Source organism: Phocoena sinus, chromosome 16 (assembly GCF_008692025.1).
Source record: "Phocoena sinus isolate mPhoSin1 chromosome 16, mPhoSin1.pri, whole genome shotgun sequence".
Taxonomy (NCBI): Eukaryota; Metazoa; Chordata; class Mammalia; order Artiodactyla; family Phocoenidae; genus Phocoena; species Phocoena sinus.
In genome coordinates this window covers 84040569-84057230 of record NC_045778.1, presented here as the reverse complement: position 1 = coordinate 84057230, position 16662 = coordinate 84040569, and the positions used below count along the sequence as shown (strand labels likewise).

The window sequence follows — 16662 nt, the reverse complement described above, 5'->3', positions numbered from 1 at the left end:
GTCCCAATACTGCTGTATTATTATTAAAGTGCGTGTTTTATTCTTATCTTCTTCGTGTTTACCTGAAATCCCTTTTCAGCCCCAGGAGGCGACCGTGGGCACCACATTTCATTCAGACTCGAGTCCCCCTTGGCTCCTCTTGGCTGGGACGGTTTCTCGGTGTTTCTGTAGTTTTGATGACTTGACGATTGGAGGAGCGGGGAGTTTGTAGAATGTCCCTCTGCTGGGCATCGTCTGAGGTTTGTCTGGTGGCTGAACTGGGGTGGTGTGTTTCTAGAAGGAAGACACGTCACGTCCTCTCAGGGGCGCGTACTCTCAACACGACGCGTTTCTGCCGATGTTGACCTTGACCACCTGGCCGAGGCCGTGTCTGTCAGGTGACTTCACTGTCCAGTGGCTCCTCCCCTGTCCACACTGTGCTCTTCGGGAGGAAGTTGCTCTGCACAGCCGACACTTAGGGGGAGTCGTGCTTCCCTCCTTGGGGCATGACATCTACGTCACTTACTCGGGATTTTTCTGTGTGGCAGGTTTGTCTCTTTTCCCTCGTTTACTTACTTATTCAATCATTTATCTACGTTAACATGGGCGTGGGAAGGTCATTCTTTGGGTGATAACCCACTGCCATGTCATTGCTCACAGAGCTCCAGCTGGCCCCCGTGTCTTTTCAACACCCCCTCCTCACTATGGCTTCAGTGAATATTTTTAAATCAAAATAATATACACTCAGACAAAAAAAATCAAAATAATACAGGTCACAAAATGAAAAGTGGAGATCTCTTATCTCACGCCCGAGAAGCAGCCAGTTTTAACCACTTCTGCTTCCAGTTCTTCAGGTAATGACCAACATAGCTTTGAAAAATAGATGTGAATAACTCCTTGTTCAAGTTAGGACAGCATCTACCGACTTCCTCATGAAAAATAAGAGATTAGCTCATTTCCCTATCGATTTATCCCTAGTTTTGATATTGGAACTAAACATGTTTTCTATTTAGGTCTTTTTAAAAATAATATACCTAAGTATCTATTTCTGGTTCTATAAACTTTAGACAGCACCTCCTGGTGTCTGCTCCCCTAGGTGGCAGAACAGAGCCCCAACATTGCCCTTCCCCTCGGCCCCCTAGCCTCCCAACCTTGTCAGGGTGCGTGAGTGGGGAGACCTGCCCTGTCCACCTTCTGCTCCCCCTCTCCACCAGTGCCAGCACGAAAAGGGCTTCATCAGCAGGGTGGTCTCAAGCTGGGGCGCACCTGGGTACACAGGAAGACTTTTCAAGGAGGGAGAGGCAGGATAGTTTGAAATAAATTGTCCTAAACTTTTCCTAAAATTGACCTGCCTGTGAACAGTTTCTCCCCACCGCCTTCCACCATCACCTCCTCCTACTCGCATCCCTTCGATGCTGTGGAGCTTTGCTCTGGGCTGTGCAAACCATTATGTTTACAGCGATGCTGCCAAAAGTCTAGGCCTCAGGCCTCTCTCACATGGGGCTCTCCGAGTGCTGGAACTTGCTGGGAGTTGTAGAGGGCTCCACACGGGGAGGGAAAACCAGGTGGAGTGAGAAACATTTCCGTCTAAACACTTTCAGGTAATTGCCTACAGACACTTCAGAGGACTTGGAAAATCTGTAAGTTTCAGTGAGCTTAGCAGGTTGCAGGATGTGACAGTACCCAAAAATCCAGTATATTTCTATATGTTCAGTGAGCAACCAAATGAAATATACCCATATTAATCGCAATAACATAAAAATATGAACACTTAGGGATACATCTGACAAAAGATGTGCAAGCCCTGTACACCGAAAACTATAAGACCTTGCTGAGAAAAATCAAAGAAGACCTAAATAACAGAGAAACACACGGTGTTCATGGGCTGGAAGGCTACATATGGGCAGCTTCCCGGGTGAGGGTGACCGAGGCGCTGGGAGAGGCACCAAGGCAGAGGTGCATTGTCCGGCGGGCTTTGCAGTTTGTCCTCTGCGGGGACGCTGCTTGCTGTTGTCCCCGGCTGTACCCACTAGCGCAGGGCTGGGACAGGGCGCCGTTTGGTAAATGCACGTTGACCAAGTGAGAATGAGGGTCCAGCTGAAAGGAAGGCCGGCGCTTCCACAACCAGAGAGAAAGCTGAGAAGACCAACGCCCCTCCCAAGAGCATCCTCATCCAGAAAGGAAACCAAGACCCCAAATGAGCACAGCGGCGGCTCCTACTCAGAGCTGCTGAGCGGCGAGCCCCACGTGCGCGTGTTTACAGAGACCCAGGGCGGGCGGGGGAGGGGGGCCCGCAGGAGGAGGGGCTCAGGTGGGCCCACGGAAGCGGGGGCCGTGGCGGGGGGGGCGGCCCACTAGAAGTGGTGCTTGGTTGGGGGACCGAACGTCGGTCATATTTGGCTTCCTCTGGCTGGTCCTGAGTGGGACACAGGGGCAGGAATCGGGGAAGCTGTCAGTCAGCGACCAAGTCCTGGCCGCTTGGGCTGATTGTTCCAGGGGCTGATGTGTGGTTTGCTGGACCAGCTGCTAGGGACACTGTCTGACTTCCTGCCGGTCCAATTTACAGCACGTGATCGCTGCACTGCAGGTGAGGGGCGGCCTCGCCGCCGGCCGCAGGGTGCAGGCCACAGCCCCGGGTCCGACTCTACACGCAGCCCCACTGTCAGCCCCCCGTCCCTTCCCCGGCCCTGTGTCTCAGGGGACGCAGTCAGGCCTCAGGCAGCGTCGCAGAAACGAGTCACCCCGCCGGGCCCCGCCTCCCGCCCGCCTGTCTCCAGGCGGTGCCGGCACGTCCCGCGCGCACCTGCTAGACGCCCGCGCCCCGCCCCCGCCCGGCTGCGCACGCGCGGACCCCTCCTCGCGTCCCGACCCGTGCACGCGTCGCACGCGCGGCACGCGCCCTCGCGCACGCGCAGGCCCCGCCCCACGGCCAGTGGGCGGTGCTGCCGCTTATCCGCGGAGCTCCGGCCGCGAGCGTCAGTCATTCGGAGCCGCGGGCCGACCGCGCTCTAACTACCGCGGCGTTCCCGCTCCCTCTCCCTCTCCCTCCTGGAGCGCCCGCCGACCCCAACCCCGACCCGCCGGCTGCAGCGCCCTCGCCCTGCCGCCATGTCGCAGAGCGAGACCCCCGGGCTGCAGGAGGAGAGCCTGCACGGTGAACGGGGGCCGGGGGCCGGCCTGGGTGTGGGGGACCTGCCGGGGAAAGGCGCCCGGCCTGCAGAGGAGGGGCCTGCGGAGGGACTCCCGTCTCCGGGTCGAGGCGACCGAGGCGCCGACGTCGCCCCAAGCCCGCGCGGTGCCTGGTCTTCCGAGGTGCAGCCCGGTGCTGGTTTCGGTGCCGGTGCGGCTACCGGCGAGCAGGCGCCCAGACTTGCGGTTGGACTCGTGGACTCGGGTTGTGAGCCGTCCGCGGCTCGGTCCGGAGTGGCCGGGGAGGACGGGGTCCCGGGATTCGGGGCGAGCCGCCGTGAGAGGAAGAACCCTGAAACGCTGGGCCGGGGGCGCGGCTGGCCTTTTCTTAGTTACGTTCGCTCGTCCGGGGGTCGTTCAGAGCCCAGCTCGGGGTTGACTTGCGCGGGGGAGCACGAGGCCCCGTGGCCGCGGTGCATACACCCCGCCACCTCCCGGGAAGCCGGGGCCGGTGGCGGCCTTGACCCACCCGGCTCTGGCCCCGCGGGGCCGCCCCCGGGCCGCCGCCTCCGGCCCGGGTGAGGAGCCCGAGGCCCACGGGTTGGAGGAGGGGCCGGGCGCCGACCTTTATTCTCTGAAGCAACAGTTCAGGCGGCGGCGGGAGCTCGTAAATAAGTTTTGGAGAGGGCCGTTGAAGCCTTAGTGAATTTTAAAGTTTCGTTAAGATTTAAAAATCTTTATACTGTCTGGATTTGAGCTACTAGTTTCTCGTATTCCTCAAAACAAGATTTCACTAGGCAAGACTTGGTCTACTGCGTTGTATAATTTAAAACTACAACGGCAGCTTAAAAATCCTGCAATCGCTCCTTAAATTTCGACAGTGACTGTTTTCTTTGAAACAGATTAAGGGATTGAATCTTTGTCTTACAAAAGATCCAAGGAGTGTTTCCTAAACTGCCTTTTAAAGTCAGCTCTGTTATCAAACTACTTAGTTGCTAACACGGTCTGTTTTATTAGTGGGTCAGATTTGTCGGGAAGAGTTCGGAGTGTCCTGAGCGGCTCCATCTTCGGTCCTCGATTGGCAGACCAAACTGCTGAGTCATTGGCCATGCAGAGTGCCAGCTCGTGGGTTACAAGATTTTTCTGTTTTGTGTATTCTATAAAAAGACAGTTACACGCTGAGTGGAAAGTGTCGCGGATTCTCCGGGCTGCGCTCTCCGGGATACGTGCTGCGGGGCACTCGCTCCCCGGCCGCCCGGTGTGGGAGGAGTCACGTGGGGCCTCGGCCGCTCTGGGAAACTGAATCCGAGCAGGGATTGGTGGCTGGGGCGACACTTGTCCTCTGCTCTGTGTTGATTTGATTACCTCTTGTTTACCTCGGAAAGAACTGAGAGCCTTGGTAGCTGAGCCCGCAGACAATGGCAGACCTTTTCCCCTTTGCTTGTATCCTCGGACCAAATGTTTCCCCTGAGTTCACAGCGAAGTTGACGTTGCCTCTCGGCCCCCTGGTCCCTACTAGTTGTGAACCAGGAGCAAGATGTCGTATATGCCTTTCTTGTCCTCAGATAAACAACCCCTAATATGCAGGGAGAAGATGGAGTTTTGTGATACTGTGTCACAGCATCATGGGAGGGGGTGTGAACCTTACTTCCCAGAAGACCCACCCCCAACCCCTGCTGTGCTGGGTGGGGGTCAATGCAGTAAGGTGCTCCTGGTTTACCCTGAGACAGCCCCTGCCCCTTCACGCACTGCTCTGTCTGCAGCCAGAGGGTTCCGCTGTCCCAGGCACCCAGCGCGGCTGAAGGTATATGAAGAGGAAGAGAATTCGCAGTTCTCGTGCCATGCAGTTTGGGAGGGAAGGGGTTTCAGGCATCTAGATCCTGGCCCAACCTCTACTTTTCACAGTGTTCACAGTGAGGCCCAGAGGTGAAGTGAGAAACAGGGCAGGCAGGCGCGTCGGCGACAGAAGACATTAGACAGAAGGATGGGTGCGATTTGCCAGCTCCTGTTAAGATCCAGGAACCTGAATGACTTACCTGCTTGACTTTATGTTCAAAATCACTTGTCAGTCAAGCCTCTCATTCCTGTCCCATCTAACCTGCGAAGCTTTTAAAAACAGTCATTTCTTAAATCCCACCTCTCCCAGGGAAGAAGCCCTCTGATGAGGGTGGTAGTTGCTCTGCCCCAGGGCTCTCCTCAGGGATTCCACCTTCTCCTTAATCCCATAGTCCCCTAGTAGTTTTCAGCCCCGGCTGCCCGACATCACCGTTACAGCTTTTTCAAAGTAAATGTACCAGGGTTCCATTGCAGCATTCCCAATAAGGATTTTCGGGCCGCTGGGTTAGACTTCTGGAGAATGGGGGGGAAAGCCGCACAGGTGGTCCTCCATAGCCAGGGCTGAGACCTGCTGCCCTGGACTAGGGATACTGTCTAGGGATACTGTCTGGATTTGAGCTACTGGGGCCTCTGCCAGCTGGGGCTGGAGGGGAGTGTTTGCCCCGGGATGTAGGAGGGCCTGGGGTCCCACAGTGGCGGCAGGAACTTTGAGAAGCTTCGTGCAGAATATTTAGGATCAACAGCGTGGGTGCTATATTAAAGTTACTTGAGAGAGTAAGGGTTCCTTCCACAGGTTGAAAAAGTACTGCTGTCTCTCTGTTTTCAAGCTGGGTAAATCAGAGACAGCTGGAATCTATTCCACCACCCAACTAACCAAGCAGTGGCTCAGTGAACTACGGTTAACACTTCTGCATGTGTTCCTCGCTTGCACTCAGTTGACAGCAGTAGAGTTTAGCTGAATTAAATGGCACCTATGGCTTACCCAGTAAGTAGCTATGTGTTTGGGTAATTCCTGTAGCCTCTCTAGGGCTCTAAGGTGTGATAACATGTTGAGTTACAAATCTCGGGGCCCACAGGTCATCAAAGTCAAAACCTGGCCTTTATCTTCTTTGGGACCAAGGATCGTGGAGGTCACAGGAGATTTAAAAAAAGAAAAAAGAAATGGGTTAACTCTAAGGCCTGTGGGTTTTCTTTCTGTGGTGATGTAATATTGGTAGCCTAGGCTCTCCGTCCATCTCATCTGCCTTGTGTTCGTGCCCTGTGTCTTGTTAGCGTAAATTACAGGCCTTTGTGGGCGGGGACAGGAATCGGGGAAGCTTGCCTGGATCAGCGGCTTCACCACCTGTTTTGTTTTTTTTCTGAGGCCTAATTACACCAATTATCTGATAGGTTATTTGGGATTCTGAGGAAGCCTTACAAGGTTACCCTTCAGCGACCTGAATCCCGTCTTTCTTGCTTACGAAGGTGAGTGACCTTAACCGCAGATGCGAGGAGATTAATGGCACACCTTGTCTTCAGTTTCCAGGAAGCTGCTTTCCCTACCCAGGTGCTGCAGGTTAATAATAAAGCTGTCGTCCTTTAGTAAATCATTTCTTAGAATACAGCTTTTGGACCCAGAGCTTTTGCTGTAGACACCCCAGAATGGGATTTTTTTCTGAAGGATGCTTGAGACTTTCTATGAGATGATTCTAAAAAGCGTATATATTTGTCTCCATGGAGTTTTGAGTTGGCCCTTGTGGTATAATATACATACACCTGAAACTGATAATGTTATATGTCCGTTATATCACAATTTGAAAAATATATTTCATCTTTGTCCCTGGTTCCTGACCCAGACAGAGCTCAGCTCTAAAAACCCTTGGAATTTCCCGAGAGATGTTGTTATTCATGAGGGGCCCCTTTGGTGAACGCTTGAGTCTGCTAATGAGGTAACTCACGAGGCCCTAGGTAGCCTCCGGGTGGGGATGGGAAAGCGCACTGGAGCACGAGGGTGGGAGCTCAGCACACACTCGCCACCGCCACCGGGAGGGGAGGGGCTGCGGACTGGGTTATAAAACACTTTGAAAAAGGCTGCTGAGCCCGCTGAGGTCCTGGGAGAGGGTATGGAAACTGTCCCCTTCCACTCCCGCCCCCCATACCCTGCCCCGTGCACCTGGCTGTTCCTGAGCTGTAATCCTTCTGAGACTGGGGAAGCGTAAACACTGAGTTCTCGTGAATTACTGAAGAGGGTGGGGTTGTTGGAACCCCTGAATTCTTGGTCTACCAGGCATGTGAGGCTGTCTGACGGGGGGACAGTCTTGTGGGACTGAGAGGTCTTCAACTTGTGGGATCTGACACTGACTCCAGGTAGTGTCAGGACGGAACTGTTGGACAGCCAGTTGGTACTGGAAATTGCTTATTGGTGTAGGCCTCCCCCCACCCCAATTTCATGTCAGAAGTGGTGTCAGAGAAGACATTGCACCTCAAACTCCATTTATGTCGGACACCGTAAGTAAAAGTGATCTGGGCAGCCAGGCCCAGAACCTGACTGAGAACCTAGAAAAATGGAACTGTGCCCAGAGCAGGGCACCGTGGTCCTCTTCCATGCCGTGGGGGGCCAGAGCTGCTGGGCCGAGTGTCACCTCGCTCCTGGGAAGGAAGGAGGGCTAGTGAAGGAGTCGCACGGTAGAGCCTCTTACGGTTTGCTTCAGGGCTTTCCTAACCCCTGCACAGCCACCAGAGTAGGTGGGAATAGGGTCCCCAGTCAAGACGGGCTGTCTCAAGAATGGCGTGGAGTCCTTGTAGCTTCTGCTGACCTGCAGAGGCTGAGTGGCCCTGGCTTCTGTCCAGGGAGCCCTGGGCTCCCAGACAGACCCTGGCCTGCCTTGTGCGGGCCAGGCCAACATGAAGTAACTTGAGAGGCTGAAGTGAGAAGCATATCAGCACCTGAAAACTGCCGGTGATCATCTTGTTAGCAGCCAGGTGGGAGGCCGGACGTGGTATAAACTGTTACGTTTCATTCCTGGACCCTTGATTTGCTTTCTTCGGATGAATGTGACCTATTCTGCAGACAAGCTGCTGTTGAGGGCAGGCCTGGGCTCTCGGGGAGGGGCTGACGTGTAGGGGTCTGGGCCCCGAGTGGGTGGTGCTATGTGGTGCCCCCGGGGCCCTGGTTTCAGCGCAGAGCGGCAGCTCTGGGTCATGGTTCCTGGAGGAGCCGTCCAGTGACTACCAGCCTCGGTTGGGGTTTCAGTCCGGTCTGCCATTGCGCTGCCCCTCCTGCACCCACCCCGGAGAGGCCTGGACCCACAACACACAGCAGAGGAACTGCCCTGGGCCCAGGAGACCTGTGCGCGTGGCCAGCTGGGAAGCAGGACGGGGCAGAGGGGACCGCAGAGGCAGTCTTACCAGTGAACGGAGCCTGGCGGTGGAGGAGTGAATTGAAAGCGAGAACTTTTATGTTCAGCAGAAGGCTTGAGTGGAAAGGCTGTCAAGTTACCTGCAACACATTCAAGTGAAGAAAGGCTTGTGGGGCTTCCCTGGTGGCGCAGTGGTTGAGAGTCCGCCTGCCGATGCAGGGGATACGGGTTCGTGCCCCGGTCCGGGAGGATCCCACATGCTGCGGAGCGGCTGGGCCCGTGAGCCATGGCCGCTGGGCCTGCGCGTCCTGAGCCTGTGCTCCGTAATGGGAGAGGCCACACAGTGAGAGGCCCGCGTACCGCAAAAAAAAAAAAAAAAAAAAAATGCTTGTGTCGGGAGTTCCCTGGCAGTCCAGTGGTTAGGACTCGACGCTTTCACCGGGGCCCTGGTTCAATCCCGCAAGTCTCGCGGCGTGGCCAAAAAAAGAAAAGCTTGTGTCTTGAATATCGAGCTAGATGGAGAAAGGTGGGCCGCTCAGTTGGAAAGAGGAGCAGATTTCAACAGCTGCTTCAACAAAGATGCTCTCCACATGGCCAGTAAGCAAGTGAGGAAATGTTCAACCTCAGTAGAAATCAGAGAAGCGCAGAATAAACCATATAACCTACCACCACACACCCACAGAATGGCTATATTTAAAGACGGATGCCAAGTGTGAGCCAACAAAAATGCTCACGTTGCTTCGGCTGTGTCGGAAAGCAGTGGTGTTGCAATACATTAAACGTACACCTAGAACTTTTCCACCCTGGAACCCTGCTCCTAGGTGTGGGTTCAGAAGTGAGAGCCTGTGGACACCGTGAAACGCTGGAAGCCAGCCTGGGTCCGCCGCACAGCGGCAACAGGATGGGGGTCCCCTCTGGTCCACGTCCCCAGGTGTTGCTTCCAGGCCCTGACCGCCTGCCTTGTCCGCACACCTGTGGGTGGCTCAGCCCCGCCGCACAGAACTTGTACTTTCACCCCTTCAGGACCTCTCTAGGGTTCACACCTGTCCTGTGGGGATTGCCAGAGTTGATCTCATCTTCCAGCTCTTCCACCTGTCAACGCCCAAAACACACACAGCCGAGTGCAACAGCACCGCCTCCCCTCCCCGTACCCACCTGGACCTCGGCTGTGCCCGGACTGGGGATGCCTCCCCTCACGGGTGCCGCTGGAGGGGCTCTCCCCGGTCACTCCGATTCTGGAGCCCAGCACGGCTGGTGCAGCAGAGCGCCCGCCGGGTCAGCTGTTGGCTGCCTTGGTGAATTCATCAAGTCGGCTCCCAAGTCGTGAGGCTGGAGAGACTAAGCTAAGCTCCGAATGCCGGCTTGTAGGATCTGGGGTGGTAGCTGCTTTGTGCTACATTTAGTAAGCAGGTGACCTTGGCGCTGAGGAGTTCTTCTGTTTTGATGACACCTGGGTGTATACACGTCAGTTTTCAGTTCGAGTTAAAGAATGCCGAGTTTACTTGCTGTACAGACTTGGCTAGATGAGCACTTGGGATGGTTGCTTGCTCTGGTTGATCAGGTTTAGTTACCTTTGTTCCGTTCATCTGATGTAAGATACAGAGCAGTAATCGTAACGAATCCTGTGGGACCTCAGGGTCAGAACGGGGCGCTGGAATGTGTAAATAGGTCGTAAAGCTTTCCTTAGTGTGTAAATCCCTAAGGCTCTTGCTGACACCCTTTGCTTTCTAAGCGCTGAGTGCAGGAGAGTGTCCTGGTCACTGGGACCCCACTGACTGAGCAGGTAGTCTGGGAGTGGCAGCAGGCGCACTGCCTTGGCTCCCAAGGGCCCCTGGGGAGGCTCACTGTAACGCAGGTGCCAGAGATGGGCCTCAAGGGCGTTGCAGCGTGATTCAAGGCGACGGTTCCTTGCGAGTCCCCGGCACGTCTTGGGAATGGGGGCGCGAGCTGGTTATTTGTTAGGACCAGACTCCAGAGTGGGTGGAAAATTGCAACCATGTCCTTTTTTTATCCCCATCAGGCTCCTGGGTAGAATTACACTTTGGCAGTAATGGGAGCGGGAGCAGTGCTCCAGACTCTGTTTCTATTTATAATGGCGACATGGAAAAAATCCTGCTGGATGCCCAGCGTGAATCTGGACGGAGCAGCTCCAGGAGCTCTCACTGTGACAGGTGGGCATAAACGTGTGTATCCCAGCGCTGGCAGGCCAGGTAGGAGCAGGCACGGCTGCAAACGCCCGCCTGGCCTCAGTCCAGCCCTCCCGAGACAGCGGGCCCTTCGCCCTTAGGTGGGAGGGAGCGACTGGGGCCTGTGTTTGTGGTGCTGGGCCCCTGCTTCTGCTTGTTGACTGCGGGGCATCAGAGCTCAGCTGAGGAGGTGGAGGGACGCTTTGGCCCTGGCCTGGCCCCAGGTGCTGGCGGGAGCCTCCCGGCCCTGGAGGATGGCCCCTGCCTGTGGGGTTTTGCTTCTCCTGGTGGAAAGAAGGTTAACACATTGTGTTTTCCCCAAGCCCACCTCGCTCACAGACCCCACAAGATACTACCAGAGCTTCTGAGACAGACACACATAGTCTTGGAGAAAAGAACAGCTCCCAGGTAAGGTGTGCTTGTGCACCCATTTGCGATCTGTTTGTACGAAGTTCTGTGGAATCCAGCCCTCAGAAGCAGTGGCGGGGGTGGGGGGCACGCCCCGCACTTCACGCTGGACCGGAAGTGGCAGGGGCTTAGGTTGGGTAGGCTGTGCGGCCCGGGCGCCTCTGCCCTCACACGCCGTCCAGGGAGACACTGGGAGTGGCCAGGGGGAGGGGAGCTGGGAGCCAGGCGGTGGGTCTGTCTGCTGGGCAGTGTGTGGGTAGGAGAGAGCCTGGGGCCCTATGTGCTGCTTCTCTGGTGGCCTCGGTTGGGCCGGGGCCAGTGCGGCCTTGCCAGGTCCTTTCTGGTCGTGATGCCTGGGGAGTGTATTTTAGGAACCCGTGGGTCCCCGACTCGCTGTGAAAGCTGTCAGGAACCGTGGGCTCGGTCAGTACCACTTGGTCCCCCCAGCCCGTGCTGGTCTCCCCTCAAGGCCTCCCTCACCGAGGAAACCAGGAGTCCCTGGTGCTCAGGCCTCCTCAGGGGCGGCGCCCGGCCTGCCCCCAGACACGCGGGGTCCACTCCAGCTTTGGTGCGCCCAGGCATTTGGTTGGTTTTGATACCGTGTTTTAGAGTATTTCCAAAATTTGAACCCATTTTTCCCCCCTGACTTTAAGGAGGAATTAGATGATCAGGTAGAGTTTTTCAAATGCAGAGAAGTAGGGAAGAACACCTAAAATCCAACTTTTAAAAGCTCTTTAATGAGTGTGCTATATACTTTAAAAATGTAGCTGCAATCAGGGGTACACGTAAGTTTTTGGTTTTTTTCTCTCCCATTTAACGTGAAAGTGTGTCTTGCTTTCATTGCCGTGCAGTATCCTGCTTGCTTAGGCATCATCCCTGTTTTGGGCCATTTTAGATGGTTTCCGTTTTCATCTCTGGACGTCTGTCCTCATTTGGCATCGCTTCCTTGGGGCAGTGTCTGCAGCTCTTCGAGTCTGAGTCGGGCCTTCAGCCCGGCGATGTGTGTGGAGGAGGGAGGAGAGCCGGGGGGTGCAGCCCTCGCCTCCCGCCGTGGCTGGGCTGCGAGCTCCGCCTGCCGGTCCGATGCTTGGGTGGGAGGTGAGCGTCCCGCCGCGGGTGCGGCAGGCGCCATTTCGCTTTCACCATTCGCTCTGCCCCAGTCTGAGGAAGACTACATGGAGAGGAGGAAGGAAGTCGAAAGCATCTTGAAGAAAAACTCAGACTGGATTTGGGATTGGTCCAGCCGGCCGGAAAACGTGCCCCCGACCAAGTGAGTCTATTTGCACCGGGGGCCTGCCTTGGCCTGGCTGGCCCGGCACGCCTCCGCTGACCAGCACCTCTCCCCCAGGGAGTTCCTCCTCTTCAAGCGCCCGAAGCGCGCGCCCACGCTCAGCATGCGGAACACGAGCGTCATGAAGAAAGGGGGCATCTTCTCCGCGGAGTTTCTCAAAGTTTTTCTGCCGTCTCTTCTGCTGTCCCATCTGCTGGCCATCGGGTTGGGGTAAGTGACTGCCCGTGTGGATGGCACAGCGCGGGGTCCTTCTAGGTCTTAGAAGCACGGGCGACGTGGGTGTGTGAAACGGCCCGTCCCGGTCAAGAAACAGAGCCCAGGGCCGTGAGCCGGGGCGGCGCTGCCCCGAGCGTCCAGCGGCAGAGGCTGGTTTTGCGCGCAGGGGCGCTCGTCTGGCTGCTTGACCTGGACCGCTGCACGCAGGTGCGGATCAGCCTCACTCCTCGCGGGGTGGCTGCAGGGGGGCAGCGTCCGTAACTCGGGCTGCACGTGTCTGTTGGCGTCCACTCAGCAGTGAGAGAAGAGGGCGCCAGTTCTGACGACCGTGCGGAACACAGGGGGGCAGGCAGCCTGGGTCATGGAGACGCTGAGCCCAGACGGTGCTGAGGAGCCCAAAGCTGCCCTCGGGGGCTCATCCCCAGCCTCTGGCCAGGGGGGCGGGGGGGTCTCCCTGGCCCTGGTGTGGACGGACGGGCTTCTGTGGCTGCGGCTTCCTGGACGTCTGGATTCTCAAGATGGCCTCCTGATGGGGGCTGGTGCCACCGCAGGCTTCGTGAATGTGGCAGAGGAGACGCCAGCCCGCCTGCTCTAGGAGGCGAGAGCGGCGTTCCTCCCGCCCTCCCGAGCCCCAGCCCACAGTCCTGCCTGCCCGGGGAGAGGGCTCCCTGGCGGGGCCGGGCCCCCGGCCTCTCCCTCTTGGTTCTGTCTTGGCCTTCCCTCTCAGCCCAGTGCTTTTCAGAGTCGGACTCTGCAAGTCTCACGCGGGGAGGTGGATTTCTGGAGCTTCCTCCACAACTAGCAGTCAGATTCTGTGGGGGCCTCTGCCGGGTTGAGGTCAAGATGGATTTCTGCAGCCAGCCCCCAGCAGGGGTGTCTGCCCTTCTTACCAGCCTCCAAAGCGGTCAGGATAATAAAATTCACCCCGACCAGTTGCTCTAAGGAAGCTCCCCGTGCTGGGCTGCAGGCCTGAAGACGTCCTCCCCAGCCCCCTCTGCCCGGACAGCCCTCTGATGCCCATATGCCCCTCAGTTCTGGGCTCCTGGGGGCGTGGGCTTCACTGCTCAGCCAGGGCTCTTTGTGAGGTTGGTGCCGATAAACTTGGCGATATCACCTGTCCTGCAGGCGTGTGGTCAGTTCAGAAAACAGTGACGGGAGGACTGGCGTTTCAGGTTGGGTAGAATCCTCTCCTTTGTGCTTGTATTGAGTGTATCCACTGCATGGCTGTTAGAGCACAACTGGATTCTTCTAAATTAGAGGCTGAAATGTACACACACTGATGAAGAATAAAACCCAAGCTTTAACAGTGGGTATAAGAGAGCCAGTCCCCTTACGTAAATAAGCTGGGACCAGCGTCAGCTGCCCTGTCTCAGCTGTGCAAACTTGCCCGGGAGTTGCGAGACCACGTTAACTACCAATTCCCTTTTCTGTTAAGGATCTACATTGGAAGGCGCCTGACGACATCCACCAGCACGTTTTGATGAAGAATTGGTGTCCAGCTTTCTCACGTAGTGGGGATGTGTGTCCAGCTTTCTCACATAGTGGGGATGTGTGTTGTCCACAGCTCAGCGTACAGAGGAGGCTGTCTTGGTCCTTGGGTGGCTGCACCACTTGTGTCATTTCTTCTGTAAATGCCACGTTCCTAACTCAGTAAAATAAAGACTAAGACCATGCTTTCCCATAATCATACTTATGGGATAAAGTAATAAGCCTGTCATTGATTAATATCTATTAATAATTTGGTGGTAACCTTCCTTCGGATATTATAAATATTTAAGTATCAATAATTTTAACGTATCCATGATGTATGTAGTACTTTAACACATTATCTGCAACCTTGATTGAGTTAAACACTGTATTTTGAAAGAACGAATACCGTTGACATGAAAAGGACTACATGAGGGTTTATCCCGAATAAACACTGTGGCCTTACAACCCTGTTGTAGACCGTATGTCAGTGGATGCATCCGTCTACTACAGACGCCCCTCAGCTCTCACTGTGCTGGTGGTTCTTTGTGACGTGACGTGTAGAATCCAGGCTGCAACACGGGTGGGACAGGTCGTCCCCACACCGGCACCTTGTGCAGCGCAGGGCCTCTCGCTGAGACTTACGACCGCCCTGGACGGCAACCACCGGACGGGTCAGCGTCTCTTATCTCGGGACTGCTCGATTCCGTCTATTCGTGTTCCGTTTCTGTGTGCTCTTAGAGGTAGCTTCATTCTAAGCTATTCTGCGTCTACTTTAAAAGCCTGGAAATAGAAAAAAAATGAATCTTTGCCAAATACTTGGTTACGGTATTTACGTACGTCACACAAGCTTTTTCATTAAACCAGGTGTATCCCCACTGCATGGTTTTTAAAGGCCGCCCTTTTGATATACTGTATAAATGCTGTTGTATTTGTTTCACTTTTCCACACTAAATTCGGTTGTGTTAAATAAATGTAACATTCTAATTTTTAAAATACTTGTTTCTATTTAAACAATTACTTTGGAGGTAGAGGCCTACAGCCCTTTCATTTGGAGACGGCTGATGGAATGGCATCAAGATTCTTTATGTAATTTATCCCTAAAACATTAAGCCTGCATCCCACTGACCCACTCTGGCCAAGGGGATGATTCCCTTTTAACAGCAAATGGTGGTGGTTCAAGTGTCACGAGCACCGGGCTGCACTCAGGACCTTCCAGCAAGGCCGAGCGTCCTCAGAGCCAGCACCCCTTGGAGAGCTCTGTGAATCCATCACTCAGGTGACCCGGCCCACGATGAAGGCCTCTGTGCATTGAGATATGCAAGGCATCCCCCAGGTCTGGGGAGTTCTGAGCTATTAAGTGTAATCTCTGCCCCCCACCCCCACCCCCACCCCCGGCCTCGCTCCCTTCCTTCTCTGGAGCACCAATTTTAATTTATGATTGATTCCAATAGCTGTCGTCTGATTTCTTCACTTTTTAAAATCTTAGTTCTCTCTCGTCTTCTAGCTGGATGATTACTCTATTCCTCTCCTCCAAGTTATGTATCCTTCCTTCCGTCTCCGCCCTGTCACTGACGCTCCCCAGGGCACAGGCTGAGCTGCGTGATGGTGGCCGGAAGTGCCTGCTGCAGCCAATCACAAGGTTTTCCCCTCTCACTGCAACATTCCAGTGGACGTTTGATTCTTTTAAAATGTGTGACTATATATGTATTTTTGTTTTGACCTTTTGGGCAAGAGGATAGCAGAATGGCGACAGCCTTTCCACACACTCCTTATGTTAATGCAAGTAACAGCGCCATTCATTTTATTCACAGAATAGCAAGTTTACAGAATATTTAATATCCAGACAGTTTTGGATTAAAATAACACAGATCCTGGGGGTCGAATCCATTCTCCCATAAACCAGAGCTCCTTGGAAAAGTGGGAATTCCAGGGCGGCATGAGGAACATTTGTGGTGCCAGGAGGTGAAGGACATGGAGCCAACCTGAGGGACCTGCAGTGGCTCAGAGTGGGTCAGCCTGGTAACAGGTTCCTGGTGGTGATGGGCTGTCACCAGACTGGAGCAGGATCCCCAAGTCCACACTGATGGAGACCAAGTAAGTGGGGGAAGGGACAGTTCTTCCCGACAGAATCTAATTAATAAACGGGATGAGGGAACGAGTGACCGTCAGGCAGACAGCTGCTGACGTGGGCCCGGTGTCACTGCCTCCCCAGGAAATTACCGCCAAGGGAACCTAGGGTACTGTGGATCTCCTGACCCCAACATCTCTCTGTGTTCTTGCCGAGATGTGTGACTGTAGGTTAGTCATGAGAAAATATCATGCCATCCCAAATTGGGGGAGGTTCTACAGAATAACTGTCTGAGGTCAAGGTCATGAGGAAATGAGGATCTGTTACAGATTGAAAGATACGGAGTGGGCTCCCCTGGTGGCGCAGTGGGTCAGAATCCGCCTGCCGCTGCAGGGGACACAGGTTCGAGCCCTGGTCCGGGAAGATCCCACATGCCGCGGAACAACTAAGCCCGTGCGCCACAACTACTGAAGCCCGCGCTCCTAGAGCCCGCGCTTCGCAACGAGAAGCCACCACAATGAGAAACCCGCGCGCAGCATCGAAGACCCAACACAGCCCCCCCCCCCCCCCCAAAAAAAAAAAAATTCCAAGATGCGGCAATGAAGTGCATCGTGGATCCCGGGCGAGAAAAAGACAACTGGGAAAACAAACACGAAGGTCTGTGGATGAGCTACAAGTACTGTGGGGTGACTTCACCCGCTTTACGTGGTGTTAATTAAACCTGGGTGATGGGTGAAGGGC

At 55.0% G+C, this 16662-nt stretch overlaps 1 protein-coding gene across 1 annotated transcript; it reads left to right on the top strand.

Moving 5' to 3' along the window:
• Window positions 1-2951: 2951 nt before the first annotated feature.
• Window positions 2952-14848, top strand: BNIP3 (BCL2 interacting protein 3). The gene is made up of 6 exons (XM_032608938.1): window positions 2952-3133; window positions 10303-10453; window positions 10792-10876; window positions 12037-12146; window positions 12225-12377; window positions 13819-14848. Exons 1-6 carry the CDS (start codon window positions 3088-3090, stop codon window positions 13862-13864), a joined length of 591 nt encoding a protein of 196 aa, XP_032464829.1. The 5' UTR covers window positions 2952-3087; the 3' UTR covers window positions 13865-14848.
• The last annotated feature ends 1814 nt before the right edge of the window (window positions 14849-16662 follow it).